This window comes from Dipodomys merriami, unplaced genomic scaffold (assembly GCF_024711535.1).
Source record: "Dipodomys merriami isolate MVZ:Mamm:240054 unplaced genomic scaffold, mDipMer1.0.p SCAF_1, whole genome shotgun sequence".
Taxonomy (NCBI): domain Eukaryota; kingdom Metazoa; phylum Chordata; class Mammalia; order Rodentia; family Heteromyidae; genus Dipodomys; species Dipodomys merriami.
The window spans coordinates 13478767-13495981 of record NW_027202270.1 but is presented as its reverse complement, the minus strand read 5'-3'; the positions used below and the strand labels follow the sequence as shown (position 1 = coordinate 13495981).

Sequence of the window (17215 nt, the reverse complement as noted above, 5' to 3'; positions counted from 1 at the left end):
ACATACAGGAGACAGAAAGAGTATGTGTGTGTGTGGCTGGGGGGGGGGGGGGTGTCGGGATTGACTGTAGATTAAAAGACTTAATTTGAACCCAGATTAGAGCCCTCAGCAGAATCTGACCACCCTGAAGTCTGATCTCCAACTTCTAGGTTCTACACTTGTAATAATAAATTTATTGTGTAAGCCAAAATTGATTCCATAACTCTGCTTACAAAAATTGTAATAGTTTAAACTTTATTTTTTAATTAAAATATACTCATTTACATATTCATATATGAAGACGGCTTAAGGAAGCCCATTACATATATATGAAGACATGTATGTATATATGTGTATATATATAGTTCTCTTTTCACATTCATGTACTATGTACTAATATTTAACATGCAATGAAATTTTACAATGTTTTTCTTGCTTAATCTCTTACCTACTGGAAGAAAGTACAAAGTTAAGAGTTATGCAAAAGAAAACAACTTCACATGTAATTAACCATAAATGTCTGTTAGTCATATAAGTAGTGGTGGTAAAGCAGAAGTAAAATATAGAATCTGCTACGTCTAAAAGACATTCTCATCTCGAATGAATTTTATGCAGGAATATTGATTCTTTATGCTAAACCAAATAATCAAATAAAAGTTCATTAAGTTTTAATGAAAATCTCTCCATGCAAATTAGTCTACTTCTAATTTTCCACATTAATACACAGTTCTATAATAAAATTTAGAATCTTAAAATTTAAACATTTTTAGAACTTTAAAATTTTTTTAACTAATCCAGCCCCCTATATTAACATAGGTCCTAAGAAACTGTCTCTCAAATCTGAACTGAGATATTACTTATAATAATATTTAACAATATATACTTTTTTTTTTTTGTCAGTCGTGGGGCCTGAACTCTGGGCCTGGGCGCTGTCCCTCAGCTCTTCAGCTCAAGGCTAGTGCTCTACCACTTGGGCCACAGCACCACTTCTGACTTTTTCTGCTTATGTGGGGCTGAGGAACTGAACCCAGGGCCTCATGCATGCAAGTCAAGCACTCTACCACTGAGCCACCTTCCCAGCCCCAATATTTAACAATATTTAAAAGCAGATTCTTCCAGTTTTAAGATTCTCCTGGATTCTAGAAGATATTTACATACTCCAGAAAATTTTATATACACTAGAAAAGCAGAATACAAGAAGCATAGCTCCTGTTAGTAAGCAAAGATAGAACTTGAGATGCTATCTCTTTATAGTTAATGCCTCAGTCTGTAACAAGTCATTCACTATTTACTATTTCAGAAATGTTCTCATTTAAATATCCCTAAACTCTGCAGGAAGCTGCCAAGGGACTGCAACAACTACAAAAGCTATAGACAATACAATCAAGAGCTGATGTCATGGCTGCTTTCAAAGTAGAATGACTTATGGAGGCTCAAAGAACACGTTCTGGTTCATTTATTACAAATGAATGGTAAAGAGATGAAATCTGACAGCTTATGTGAAAACACAATTATGAAATGGAAGTTCAGGTAAGAGAGACTAGGCCAGATAGTATAAAACATACAAGAACTAATTTACAGGCCAGGTGTGATGGTTCATGCCTACAATCTCTTCCTCCAGAGGAAGAGGCAGGCAATCACACACATTCAAGGCCAGCCTATACTACATAGCAAGATATGCCTTGGAAAAATAAACAAGAACTATGAAGTTCATCAAGAAAAACTTATTTTTTATTTTAAACATTCTTTCAAGGAGGTTTGGGGTATAGCTCAGTAGTAGTGTCGGCCTAAAGTGTATAAAGACCTAGCTTATATCAACAATCACAAAAACAAAACAAAAATAGGAAAGCACATAACATATAATCCTATCGAAGCTTTAAGACTGTGCCATTAAATATGTTTTAAATGAAGAGAGATTTCCTAACTCATGTGCTAACTCTTTTAATCTAAATTCTTACATAAATTCTTACCTGAAATTCAGCTGTTTTAGGATTACTTATGTGGACTGCCTTTGTCGCAGAAATATCCAAACCAAGTTTATCAGCAATATCTTCTTGGGAACACTAAGAAGTACAGACAAAATAGGTAGATATGGAAAAGAAATGACTACATTTAACTTTAAAACTCAGCAAGGTTAATAACCATAAGCTAAGAACTTAGGTTACTAACTTCCACAATTCATAATTTATCAGTTTCAAGTCTAAAGAAGCTGCAGTGTAACATTAATAGCTCTCTTACTTGGAGTTCTATCCACAATATGAAGGCAAAGTAAAAATTTCATGTGTATGTGTACAAAATAGTGTGACTACACCCAGGGCCTTCCTACATGAACTCCTGCTCATCTTCCCAGTCCAATTCCTGATTCTCTACATCCCCTAGACTTCAACACTTTTCTAGCCCCACAGATGGCCACTCTCCAAGGCTCTACTTACCTATCTTCCACTTATCTCATGAAAATATCCTAATGGTCCAGTCAAAATTCTTTCTCCCTTCTGTTTTTCTAGTTTCAGTACCAATGTTATTCTTTTCAATCTATCTGGGGTTATAGTGGGATGGCAGGACTTAGAGAATTCAAAGCCTGAACTCAGCCCATATTCTGTTGTATCTTCCCTGAACATGCTTGCTGAGGCTCCTACCAACAAAAAACTGTTAATCCACTACCCACTAAAAATCGAACATCTGTCTCCCCTGTCCAGAAACCAGAAGTTATAGAAATAAATTCACTAAGCATGAAAACCTAATAAAGAATGTAATAAAGACATTATATATATGCACAGCGCCTGGCAGTAAGAGACCAAAAGAAGATAGTCTACAAACATGATGTCAACAAATCATTACTGATGATAATTACTGCATATACTGATGCCACTTTAAAAAAAAAAAAAAACAAACTTGAAGACCTAACATGAAAATAGAAGTATATTAAGATTCCTGGACTGTTTTCCAGAGTTAGGGCAATCTTGCTCCTATGAGGCTCTAAAGGTAGTCTTTATGGACTAGTTGGCCTTTCCGCCACTTTTTTATTTATGTATTTTTTGTCGATTGTGGGGCTCGAACTCTGTCTGGGCGCTGTCCTTGAGCTCTTCAGCTCAACGCAATTGCTCTTCCATTTGAGCCACGGTGCCACTTCCAGTTTTCTAAGTGGTTTATTGGAGATAAGAGTCTCACGGACTTTTCTGCCTGGGCTTTGAACCTTGATCCTCAGATCTCAACCTCCTGAGTAGCTAGGATTACAGGCGTGAGCCAATGGCGCCCAACTCCATCACTTTTTTAAATGATGAAGAATAACTTAAGTAGATACATCAACTTATTTTATACCAGTGCCAGCTCTGGTGATCCTTGCCATATTCCTCTGTTAAGATCCTGAAGCCACATTCAGATAGAACAGGGCAGGGTTCCCTGGCCTACAATGGTAGCAGAAAGGGACACAGCACAGCACTAGAAATAAGCATTTTCCCACAGCACACTTTACATAACAAGATTTAGATAGAAGGCAAACAATGAATTTTAAAATGCAATTTACATAGTACGAGCCACTCTCAAAGAGAACACCATGCAAAAGGGAAGGATGCCACAGATACATGGCAATGAAACTGTATATCTGAATGACTTATGATTTACCATGTAGATGGGAAAAGGATAAAAACCATTTAAATTAAGCAATACTAAAGTGGCAGTAATTAGGACATGGGAAAGAAGATGTTTTTAAATATTAATATATATGTGAACATTAATATAAAAAAGCAAATGAAGTCCATAATTTTTATGGATAGTTTTCTTTTAGTAAGACTAAACTAGGTATATAGTCTTAAAACTGAGCCATAAAGAGATACAAAAAAAAATCACAGCAATGAAATGTGAACTGCTTGTATTTGGAAAGTCAAGGACTGACCACCTTTTAAGAAATGATTGGCCATCTCTCTTGGGCAAAACTGGAGGCATCAATAATGACTACCTTTGTTCTGAATCTATCAAAATGAGAATGTATTCATGGCTATATGCTACATACATTCTTTCAACTCTATGGCTGAGGGCATGGCTTGAGTGGTAGAACAGCTGCCTATAAGTGCCTGGCCCTGAGTTCAAATCCTAGTATCAGACACAAAAAAATCCAACACTATTCTTTATATTACACTTTATATAAAATTGTGAGTGCTTACAAATGGAAGTGTACATGTACATCCATGAATGACAGTGCTGTAAGCCAAGCATGAGCAACACAAAACAGTGGTAAAGAATGGTTCTAAGAATCCAAAGGCCAGAATTCTAGTTATGGTTCTCCTATTGTCTGTGAAAATGTTATCACTGATCTTGGCTCAGTTTCAGGCATCCTCACTAGTATAGTATCTAGTCCATAACAGTATGAATAAATGATTTCTGAATTAGAAAAAGCAAAGCTGAATTTAGGAAACCTAGACAGTCCCTTAAAATCCTCTACCAGGTGAAGAATTTCAGGGGTGGGAGTGAAGTGTGGGTGCTGGTAGTTGCCAGTAGTAGTTCCTTCCATAGATCAGTAAGCTGAAACTTACTGATATACTTAATAAATGCATTGTAGGTTCGGTAATGCTCAGCAAGAAGGAAAAAACTACAAATTACATACACATTTTATTATTTCAAATGGTCAATCTGGTGGGGGAGGGAGATTTCCTTCTTATTTTATAATAAAATTCGCTTCCTGATTTAGGTCTTTTATGTCAGCTTTTCAACTCAAAACAAATGTTTATGAACATGTTCAAAGACAGAGAAATAATGTGGAACAGTCCCCTGTCCTCAACCAGGGCGGCCTCTAGTGGGCAAAGTCACAACCAAATTAAGACCAAATATTCTAACAATAAATTTGGTTATGAACTCCACCGTGAACTTTCAACACTTATTTCAAACTATAAAACATTTGGTCATCTGTCACGAGAGACATTATTTTTATGTCTCCATACTTTTTTGACTATACAAGAAATGTTTCATATTCTTTAGCAGAAATATAATCTTGATGAACAATTTTTTCTTGGAGGATCTGGAAATTTCAGTAGTCTAGATTTTATAAACTCATAAGAAATTAAAGAAAAAACACTTGAGAAACTAATAATGTGCTAAATAGAAAAAGTACATTTAAGGCATACCAAAGCAAAGGTGAGTGCTTCAGTGAATCCAGCAGCTGCCACATCAACCCGAAGGAGTTCTGTTAACTTGTTTAGAGGAAACTGAAAATTTAAAAAAAAAAATCACTATTTCACATTAATTAAACATGTGTGTGTGTGTACACTGGGGCTTGAACTCAGGATGTGGGCACTGACTCTTTGACCAAGACTAGCACTATATCATTTGAGCTATAATTATAAAATGTTACTTCTGGCTTTTTAGTAGGTAACAGAAATACAAGTCTCATGGACTTTTCTTGTTCTGGCTGGCTTTGAACCATAATCCTCAGATCTCAAGATTCCTGAGTAGCTATGATTACAGTCATTAGCTACCAGTACCCTTCAATAAAACCTTGTGGAAGGATGGAAGGAAAGAAGGATGAAAGGATAGGAGGCAAGGGAGGGAGGGAGGAAGGCAGGAAGGCAGGAAGGCAGGAAGGAAGGAAGGCAGGCAGGCAGGCAGGCAGGCCAATTAACCATTAAAAGGCTAAAGTAGAGCTGTAGCTCCTGGGCATTTATCCAATAGAACACAAATAACGTCACACTAAAGTGACCAGCATTTTATCTTCATTGCAGTTTTTTTTACCACATCCAAGATATGGAATCAATCCAGATGCCTCTCAGTGGATGAATGGATCAAGAAAATGTGGTATATATACACAATGGAATTCTACTCTTCCATCAGAAAGAATGATATTGTACCATTCATAAGAAAATGAAAAGACTTAGAAAAAATTATAAGTGAAGTAAGCCAGATCCAAAGAAACAAAGGTGGGCTGGGAAGGTGGCTCAGTGATAGAGCACTTGCCTTGCATGCTTGAGGCCCTGGGTTCCATTCCTCAGCACCACATAAGCAGAAAAAAAAAAGCCGGAAGTGGCCTTGTGGCTCAAGTGGTAGAGTGCTAGCCTTGAGCTGAAGAGCTGAGGGACAGCGCCCAGGCCCAGAGTTCAGGCCCCAAGACCGGACCCAAAGAAACAAAGGTTTGCATAGTTTCTCTCATTTGTGGTAAGTAGAATGTGCCTATAAATCTACAAGTAAACAACTGAGTAGTTACAAAAAATACACTTGGTGTTCTCAAATAAAATAAAATACAATTAAAAAAAAAAAAATACACTTGGACATAATAAATTATACGTCTTTGGACATTCATACAATAAGACCAAAGGAGGATATGCATAGGAGAAAGATCACAAAGGTTTAACAGCTATGTGCATATGATCATATATAAAATAATATTATAGGAAATGAACTCAAAGAAAAGGAAACAAGAGATTTTGTTGTTGCTGTTTTTGTTGTCTTTTTCCTTTGTCTTGATTGATAGTTTTTTTGGGGGAGGGGAAGGGGGAAGCAACTAAAAGGTACAAAAGGTACAACGAAGAGTGAACAAATATAGCAGTCATATTCACTAGACACTATGTGGAAAATGAATGCTACATCTTGAGGGTGAGGATGGAAGGGGAAAACTGGGAGAGAGCAAGGGAAGGGTAGACAAAGTTTAAAAAGAAATGCACTCATTACTTGACTCATGTAACTGTAAGCCCTCTGTATATCACCTCTACAATAACAATAAAAAATATATTTTTTAAAAAGCCAATTCACCATTAAAAAGCTGAAAGTGGAGCTGTGACTCAAATGGTGGAGCACTAGCCTTGAGCTAAAAAAGCTCAGAGACAGCACCCAGGCCCTGAGTTCAAGAAGAGAAAAAAGGGAAAAGATTTATACAGAAAATACCATTAAAAGGAAAGTACCCTTTCTCCCCTTACTAACATAATGCTAATATGACACACACATAAATACATTGCCATAATTTCATGTACTTCTACAGACGTGCGCACACATACACACACACAGCCTTTTCCTTCCAGCCCAAGTTGAAAAAAAGCATCTCAAATTTAGAGACTCAACAAGGACTCCACACTCAAAACCTGTCTTTCTTCAAAGAACCAGTCATCTCAGGTTTTCAACTCAGTCCAATCATCTGGGCATCTGTTTTGTATCCTCCCCATAGCAAATGTTTCCCATAGCAAAGCATGTCCAAATACTGCCTAATTCTTATGTTCTGTTTTTCTCAAAGCCTTCCTGGCATTCAATAATCAGTTTCTAACAATAAGGAGTGTTTACTTAAGGGTGCAATCTTACTTGATTAGCTATGGTATATGTTTTGGGGAGAGCCATCTGAATATTGTTATATCCATAAGCAATAGCTGCATCTTCTACAATATCACATGCATGGATAATGTCGGCTCTGGTGGGTGGAATTTCAATCTCAATCTGATTGCCATCACCTATGACTTCCGACTTTAAGTACATCCTGGTCAGAAGTTTGGCAAGATTTTGTGGAGTTTCTCTGAAAAAGAAATGTACAAATCATAAACTTCATTAGATTATATAAAATGTGTTCACAGGGCTGGGAAGGTGGCTCAGCAGTAGAGTGCTTGCCTTGCATGCATAAGGTCTGGGTTTGATTCCTCAGCACCACATAAGCAGAAAAAAGTTGGAAGTGGTGCTCTGGCTCAAGTGGTTGAGCACTGTAGCCTTGAGCTGAAGAACTGAGGGACAGCGCCCAGGCCCAGAGTTCAGGCCCCACGACAGACCAAAAAAAAAAAAAAAAAGTGTCCACATTTTCTTTTAAAATGTTTTAAAATATGCTGAAATAGTAATCTTTCCTTTTAAGTTCAATTAGAACTCCTAATAAAGTTAACATTCTAAATGAAGCTTAGTCTCAAAGATATCAAAAGCCTCTCCAAGAATTCCCTCGGGAAAAGTTCAATAGGCTCTGTGTATTTTGCTTTTGAATCCTCTCCAACAGTAAACAAATAAATGAAGTTTTCAAGGCATACCTGATTCCAACTCTTTTGTTAATTAAATCAGCCCTCACCATCTCCCTTCGGTAAGCCAGTTCCTTCAATAAAAAGAGTTTGAAAGCAAAAGTCAGTTCCCATTAGATACACCTTGAGTATTCTTTTAATTCAATTACTTTGTTCCCATTTTATTACCTAGATAAGAAAAGGTTCTTACAGCCAGATATTGAAAACAAACTTCATATTTAAAACATTACTAAAGACGAAACTTGCCATATTCAATTCACATATGAGCATTCTATTTGCTATATGATATTTGCTACTTGGAGTTAATACAAAATGCCAAAATTTTCTTTTTTATATGGTTAATTCCCATTCCCTACATATTACATCATTTCTAAGATGTTTAAAAATCCTGCTAAAAGTTTTTCATTCTCATCTTCTGCAAGTAGTGTGTATGACCAAAAAGAACAATTCTACCATAATAACAGTTTACCATACAAGATTATTAAGAAGACATGTCTCTCTTGCCATGTCCCAAGTGAAGAAATGCAAAGATGCCCCAAGACCTGGCTGAGATGTGGGAACATTTCATAAATTAGTAATCATTCTCTTCCAAATGGTATGCAACCAAATGAGGTAAGAACAGACATGTAGAAAACCCAAGCTTTATCATACATTGGAGTATTTATCAACAAATTACTCTCAAAAACATAACTGTCACTAGCAAGAAGGCTACAAATTTAACCACCTGTGTTGATTCAAGTAAAGGCCCCATGCCAGAGTCTTGCTACTCAAAATGTAGTAGGGCAGAAACATCTGCATCACCTGAGTGCTGCTGAGAAAGGCAGACTTCAATTCTTATAACTAGCAGTAGACAGACACTGTACATATAGGTATCTACAGGTCAGCAAGATACCCAGGTAAAGTGAATGCACAGGACAGTTTGAGAAGCACTGGACCAGATGCTAATGATTACAAGAGTAATAATAAATTTTTACTAAGTAGTCCCTATCAGCTGAACAATAGAAGACACTTTCAAGATAGTCTGACCTAGTTCTCTAACAATTACTAGGATTCTCATTTTACAAGTAAGGATTTTAGGTTTTAAATGACTAACCAGTTGGTCCTAGATCAAGATAATAAGCTGCGGAACCCAAGGACTGCTACATTCTCAACTGCTCAGAAAATGCTTGTCAGATAAGTATTCCATATATTAGTGAGTATGTGTATGAGGGAATAAACTAGTGAATTTGGTAAATTCCAACACTCATACCATTAATCACTAGTTTCTGACTATCATTCATCTCTAGTCAATGTATTAAAAAAAAACAAACCTTATTTTCTACGAAATAACAAAGACTAAAAAAAAACTTTCAAAATACTTGAAAAAATATGGTAATTCATTTAAGAAAGAACTTTTCTCCCAGAGTCCTTCCTCTCTGGGAGAACAACCTAAGGGTTAGTTAAATTTATATTCAGGAGAAAATAAATTATCAAATGCCAAAACACTTTTTTAAAAGTTTATCATCTCAAATTTATGACAGCAATCTAAAATAAAAATATATTTTAAAGACTTATCTACATGAGAAAAAAGTGAACTAAATATTAAACTACATTTCACCTCTTCACAAAAGTATATATTCAACATGGCAATTATTCATATTAAAAAAGAGACTTTTCGGCTAAGATCAGTGAGTGGCTCATGCCCATAATCCTAATTACTGAGGAGACTGAGATCTGAGGATCACATCTGAAGCTGGACCAGGCAGAAAGTCTGTTGAGTCTCTGATCTCCAAATAACCACCAAAAATGAGCTGGAAGTGGAGCTGTGGCTCAAGTGGTAGAGCACTAGCCAAAGGAAGGAGGAAAGGGGAGAGGAGGGGAGGGATAAAAACTTTTCTTAAATCAGATTTTTTTTTTGTTTTGGGGTTTTTTGGTTGTTGTTTTAAAGAAAAACACTAAAAAGCTAGCACTGGTTAATTCCAACTACTGCTGAGATAAACTATAAAACAGGCTAAATTCTTCCTTTCTGAAGGAGACATAAATGATCCCACTAGTGCTGTCTACTTCTTCCCTCAAATCCAGTTCCATAAGTGGGACTGACCAACAGGACTGTCTGCTGGAAAAGCACAGAGCAATTGCCTAGCAATCACAAGTTCAATCCTTAGCACCACAAAAATAAAGAAAAGAAAAAGAAAAATTTAATTTAATTTTTAAAATAATTATAAGACCAAGCTAGCCAGGGTGATAAGGAAAGCTGATAAGAAGTAAACCTCTGAGTGAGGCCTACCCAGATCATTCTGCTAACAAAGCAGTCACATAACTATACATATGAGCAGGCTCAGCAGAGACAGCCCAGTTAAGCTGGCTCAGACCAAGACTCATAAGATTAATAAATGATCATCATTTCAAGCCATTAAGTCTTTAGCTACTATCTATAATTGCAGCTTAGTAGCAGAACACTGCTCAGCATGTGTGAGGTCCACTGATATGGCCAAACATTTGTTATAAGGAATGGGGAGACTTTTGACCCAGCTAAGTTTTTATCTACTGCAAAAGATGTTTAAGTTAGTAAGATGGTGGGGGACACACAAATGGAGAGAGGAAAGGTGATCAAATGAAGTTATTAGATCCAGTATACATTATATAAAAACTGAACTATGTAACTTAAGGGAACTACATAACTTGAAGATAGGAACGGTGACGGAAGAATGAGGGAGAACAAAAGAGTAACATTCATCAAGATGAATTGTACTTTTAACCTGACTTCTGGAATTGAAATCCTTTTGTATAACTACTGAATGAACTTTAGGTTCTGATTCACGTCACATATGGCAGGAATAGTTAAAAGGAGAAAAACTAATAAAAGAATGGTGTCACTGAATCACAGTGCTATACATCTTTAAATAGCCATCTTTATATCAAGTCATTTTGGGGAAAAGAAGCCCAACAAGAACACTATTATTTTAAGCCAGCCACAGTAGTGTACCTACCTGCAACCTCAGCACTCCAGAGGCTGAGGCAAGAAGAGTAGGAGTTCAAGACCAGCCTGAGGTACATAGGAAGTGTGCAAGGCAGCCTGGGTTACACAGTAAGACTGTCTCAAGAAAAAATTAGCAATACTATTTTAAACTTCTACTCTTACAGGGATCTTGGAGGACTGATTCCACGTAGGAGTCCACAGTATAGAGCTTGAACAAGGGCCAGTGCATGATACAGTACTCTATATAGTCCAGGTAGGTGGCACAGTTATCCTTAGCATTTAAGTACTTACAGGAAAGGTACTTGATTTCCTGTTAGGAAAGGCTACCTCAACAGCTTCAACCCTGGAAGAAAAGGGGCAGAGAGGAGTCAGAAATAAATTACTTAGGAAAAAAAAAGGGAGCCATAAATTCTACAAATGTTAGCCAATAAACCTTTCTTTGGTCCATAACTCCAGCCTTAACATTATTAATCACCAAACTCTAATACTGCTGATTGGATTAATCTTCTGTACATAATAGTCTACTGATCTGTCTTTGGAAGCTTCCTCCCAGTTCTTCAGTCATTGTCAATTGAAGTGTCCATTTGTTCTACTTAATGTAGAGTAGGACTCCTTTCCAAAACTGATATGTAACCCAGGCTTTAGTGGGGTATTGTGTTACAGACAAAAGCTAACTGATACAACCACCAAAATACAAATTAAAAAACAACCAATGCAGGCTGGAAAGGTGTTTCAGTGGTAGAGTGCTTGCCTTACATGAATGAGGCCCTGGGATGGATTCCTCAGCACCACATAAGAAAAAAAAAAAAAACCGGAAGTGAAGCTGTGGCTCAAGTGGTTGAGCACTAGACTTGAGCTGAAGAGCTGAGGGACAGTGCCCAGGCCCAGAATTCAGGTCCCACAACCAACCAAAAAAAAACAAAAACAAAAAACAACAACCAATGCATGAAGCAGAGAGCAGGGAGCAGAGAGCTCACGCCTACAATCCTAGCTACTCAAGTGACCTGAGGATCACAGTTCAAAGCCAGCCTAAGCATTAAAGACTGAGACTATTATCTCTCTTCCCCCCCCCCGTCGTCTCTGTCTCTGTCTCTGTCTCTGTCTCTCTTCTCTGTCTCTCTCTCTCTCTTCTCTGTCTCTGTCTCTCTCTGTCTCTCTGTCTCTCTGTCTCTCTCTGTCTCTGTCTCTCTCTGTCTCTCTGTCTCTCTCTGTCTCTCTGTCTCTGTCTCTGTCTCTCTCTGTCTCTCTGTCTCTCTCTCTCTCTCTCTCTCTCTCTCTCGTCAGTCATGGGTGTTGAACTCTGGGCCTGGGTGCTGTCCCTCAGCTCTTCAGCTCAAGACTAGCACTCTACCACTTGAGCCACAGTGCCACTTCCAGTTTTCTGAGTGGTTTATTGGAGATAAGAGTCTCATGGACTTTCCTGCCTTAGCTGGCTTTGAACCACAATCCTCAGATCTTAGCCTAAGTAACTAAGATTACAATCATGAGCCACTAGTGCCCGGCTTGACTCTTATCTCTTAACTATCTTTTTGATATGGTTCAAGTGACAGAGTGCTAGCCTTGAGCAAAAAAACTCAGGTGCAGCACTCAAGTTCTTAAGTACCAGAGTGGGCACCAAAAAGAAACTCCACAAAAGAATATAGTCCACATCATGTTAGTCATACTTTTTATAGTTATAGTTTTAGTCTGAATTATAACTAATACCTCAGAATAAACTATGATCTAAATACCCAGTAAGTGCATGTAGGTGCATTAAATAATTTTTAATTTAAAAATATTGGAAAGCCTTACAAGCATATAAATGATACGCTCTTACATTTCTTTCTTTAGCTGTTTCTTTTGCTACTCCATTTTTTCATTCTCAAATCCAACAGTTGCTAAACACAAATTGAAGTTCATTGTCTCCATGACTACCTTAGTTAGCAGGAACTTGGCCTTACTAGCACCACATCACCAAATCTTCTTAAGGTGCTTTCGGTTTTTATTTTATATTTTAAACATATATCTTATCTCCCCCAAAACATTCTAGGTTCTAGTTACAGGCACCAGATTTTTTAGTGTTCTGTAGCACAAGGCCATAATGCCTTCATAGGTCTTCCATAAAGGTGTTGAATAAACTTACGTAAATTGATTTTCACAATATTCACTGAACATGGTGACAATTATATCAAGGACTATTTTTGCCTGCAAGAGAAAAAAAACAAATATAATAGTAATTTCTCAATATATTCTCTTCACTCAGATAGTAATGATACTTTAATGTAATTTAATTCTCAAACATCTAGGAATAACTTCACATATACATTCTAAGAAAGGAAGTGGAGTGAACATTGAAATAGACGCCCGTTCTTATCTTCAGGTGTTGTGCATTTAGGCAGTTCTCTGAGAGTTACCATCCATGACTGAGACAAATCATTTAGTTCCCCAACTTCCAACCTCAGATCACCAGGTTTTAAGAGACACATATGGCTGATTACAAGAGTAAATGCGACCAAGTTCACAAGTCTCTGAAGCCAGACTGAATCCTGCCCAGTCACTTACTAAGGGTATGACTCTGGAGAAGCCACTTACACTCTTTCAATCTCAGTCAAATTACTTGTTAAGAGGAAATAATAAAAAGTTCCTATCTCATTCATTACTAACAGAATTAAGTGCATAAGTCACAAAACATGTATTTTTCTATTGTAATTATAAAGTGATGTACAGAGGGATTACAGTTTCATAAGTACATTTCTTTTTGGACTCCATTGTGTAAAATAGCACTCCACACATATCACTGTGAATAAAACTCAATTTGCTAAATAAACTTCATAGCTAGCTCACTTTTAGAAAATTTTTTTTTTACCAAGTATACAAAGATCTCAAGTTTTTCAGCATTTAAATCAAGCCTATTAAAATTTCTATAGGTTCATACAGCTCTTGTTATGGTATTTATTTTCAGCCTGTTCTCTATTACACATATGCCCACCTCTCTCATTAAACTAAGAATTCTCTGAAGCTAAGAAACAGGTAACTCAATAAATTCCTACCATGGGAAAAACATTAGTGCTCACTAAATATCTGCCAAATAACTAGGCTCTGGTATCTCATGCCTGAAGCATGAGGGTGAGATTTGAGGATCACAGTTCAAAGCCAGCCCTGGAAAGAAAGTCCAGGAGACTATAATTTCCAATTAACCATGAAAAAGCTACAAGTGGAGCTATGGCTCAAGATGTTAAGCACTAGCCTTGAGTAAAAAAGCACAAGAATAGTGCCCAGGCCCTGAGTTTGTCAGCCCCAGGACCAGCACAAAAAATAAAAATTGTCAAATAAAGAAAGTACCAATAAATGAAGTAGAGAATTTCTTCATTTTTGTAATTTTCTCAAATTTTGAAATACACTGCTACCTACAACAAACATTTTAAATTTTAGCCAGCTTTAGCCTAGAAGTAAAATCTGTACTGTTTGATAATACAAAAACAGACTAAAAATTTTATTTACCTTAGTAAAATCAGTTCCTGTGCATTCGATAAACACGTTTTTAGTATTTACTGTTATTTTGGAATGATCCCCTGCAAACAGTAACAACAAAGCAGTTTCAGAAAATAAAGCATGCTGTGAAGCTCAGCAAAACAGAAAACTCATTTTGACTTTAGAAAACAACAAAAACTAACAGCTGAGAGGTAAATGAATTTAACATCTTTCATTTTAGGCTCCCATTGGAAGTTGGAGAATGCTGAAAATAATAGCATGTCTTTACCCACAGCATTGTCTTATCTAGTCTTCACGAGAAAACTGAGATTTGGAAAGATGAAGGCGCTTCCCAAGATCACAAGCTATTAAGCAGCAAAGTTAACATTTGGTATAGCCAGAGGCACGACTGTACTAGAATTCAAGATTTCAAGAAGGCATTCCTTCCAGCTACGTATCAGCTAATCCTCCTCACTTCCAAAGTCAATTCTGCCAGCATACTCATATAAACACTTCACAAAGAAATTAGGACTGTAAGTTTTTAAGATTTAGATTTTTAGTTTAACTATCAAGCTACACATGCTAGACAGTTTGAGTTTAAGTGAACTACTGTGGAAACTAAAGACTAAGATCAAACCACCATGAAGTGACTCACCATTGATGATTGGAGGCATTGAAAGGACAACCCCATTGCTGTCATAAATAACTGGGTACAGTGGTTTACTTTCAATGATATGTAAATAATGTTTAAGGTGGTTATCAGTCTGAAAAAAATTAAGTCAAACAAAATTAGCTGTTTCTATACAATTAGTTTACCAACCTAATATTTTAAAACGTAAGGAGGGCAAGGAGTCAGAAAACATTATTAACATTAAAATATCTTAAACCACAGAAACTCTAAAGTTCAATTAATTATATTTGAATGGGAGAGCTAAAACCCTAACCAATTTGCTTCAATGTACTACTGACTAAGGAAAAAGGAAGGGAGAAAGAAGTCTTGGCAGAACTGGAACTGTTCCTTTGAATTTGCAATTGTAAAAAGAGGATTCCCCTGTCCTTTCACTTATATGTCATTTGCTCACTCAGCCATTCTACCACTTACAGTTTTCATCAATCACTGATATTTTCAACAAACTATAAAGATATCAGCTCAGGAGTTGTGGATCAGAGGATCACAGGCCAGTTTGGGCAAACATTTAACAAGAATTCACATCAACCAATAAGCTGGTAAGGTGATATTCAAGGGAGGCACAGGTAGGAAGAGCATAGTCCCAGACCAGCCCATAAAAAAAGCATAAGACCGTATCTGAAAAAAGCTAAAGCAAAAAAGGGCTAGAGGTATGGCCGAAACTAACAGCTGCTTTTTCCACATTATAGTATTTCTATTTGATATTTGCAATTCAAAATGATGGTTGAATTCATTTTCTCTGTTGGACCCAAAATTTCTAGGAATCTACAAGACAGACAGACAGACAGACAGACAGACAGACAGACAGACAGAGACAGACAGACAGACAGAGACAGACAGACACACACACACACACACACACACACACACACACACACACACACACACACACACACACACACACACACACACACACACACACACACACACACACACACACACACCCATTACTTTGCTTATATGAGTTTTAACTATACACAAACATGAAGATCATAATGTAGTATAATCTATTTCACTGTGTCTCAATTCTTTTCTTGGAGTACATTAAAAATAATCCAGAGCCAGGTGCCAGTGGCTCATGCCTGTAATCCTAGCTACTCAGGAGGATCACGGTTCAAAGCCAGCCCAGGCAGGAAAGTCTGTGAGACTCTTATCACCAGAAAACTGGAAGTAGTGCTGTGGCTCAAATGATAAGAGTGCTTGTCTTGAGTTGAAGAGCTCAGGGGCAGCACCCAGGCCCAGAGTTCAAGCCCCATGACTGACAAAACAAAACAAAACAAAACAAAACAAAACAAAACAAAACAAAAAACACAAAAAACAAAAACAAAAAAACCCCACAGACTAAAATTATAACAAAAGCCTGCAAACCTAGCAAATCCCAGTTCAAAGCCAGCCTGGGCAGTAAAGTTCATGAAACTATTACCTTCAATTAACCATTAAAAAGCTGGAAGTGGAGCTGGGGCTCAAGTAGTAGAGGTTTGAATTCTCCTTTTTTGGGGAGTGGAGCAAAAAAGCAAAAACCTTTAAGCAGCCTGAATTCCTAGAAGCAGGGGTGGGGACTTGGACAATAGGTTCCCAGACCTGCCAAATTTGTACTATGAACTCATGAGACTCTGAACTCTTGGGCTCCCTGTGACCCTGTTCCCTAACCATGACTCTGTTTAGGCCCCTCAACTTCTGCCGCCACTACTCCATGCCTCACGTCTCCTGACTCTCCTCAAGTCACCATGATGTCCCTCTTCAACCCTCTATTAGCATTTACCTGGCTTGTTGACATTGTTTTCTGCTCTTTCTTTACTACCCTTGTGGCTTAGTTCCCTAACAGTATTAAGTGCATTTGAGGCTACAAGTCTTTGGGACGTAAGTCTGCTTGCTGTTGTTGGCTTTCTAATAAAGATTCCCAATTCGACCTCTCAAGGAAAAAACACATAAATTAAAAAAAGCTTTAAGCAAGAAAAGCTCAGAGACAGTGCCCAGGCCCTGAGTTCAAGCCACAGGACCAACACACAACCACAAACAAACAAACAAAAATAACAAGAAGCAAAGCCAAAGTGTGAAGTAGACCCCACTGTCAATAAATCTCGGGTTAGCCTAGACACTCCTGTTTATTAAAAAAATTCACTCCGAGCTGGGAAGTTGGCTCAGTGGTAGAGTGCTTGCCTTGCATACATGAGG

At 37.3% G+C, this 17215-nt stretch overlaps 1 protein-coding gene across 2 annotated transcripts in view; it reads right to left on the bottom strand.

Annotated features, from left to right (window-relative positions):
* Positions 1–17215, bottom strand: part of Farsb (phenylalanyl-tRNA synthetase subunit beta) — a 66181-nt gene that overhangs the window by 35665 nt on the left and 13301 nt on the right. For both annotated transcript variants that reach the window (XM_070016080.1, XM_070016088.1), the window contains exons 7-14: positions 15008–15116; positions 14383–14453; positions 13025–13086; positions 11194–11245; positions 7956–8017; positions 7255–7462; positions 5097–5177; positions 1950–2042 (exon numbers count right to left, since the gene is read on the bottom strand). In XM_070016080.1, coding sequence (XP_069872181.1) covers positions 1950–2042; positions 5097–5177; positions 7255–7462; positions 7956–8017; positions 11194–11245; positions 13025–13086; positions 14383–14453; positions 15008–15116 — 738 coding nt within the window. The remainder of the gene's footprint in view (positions 1–1949; positions 2043–5096; positions 5178–7254; positions 7463–7955; positions 8018–11193; positions 11246–13024; positions 13087–14382; positions 14454–15007; positions 15117–17215) is intronic.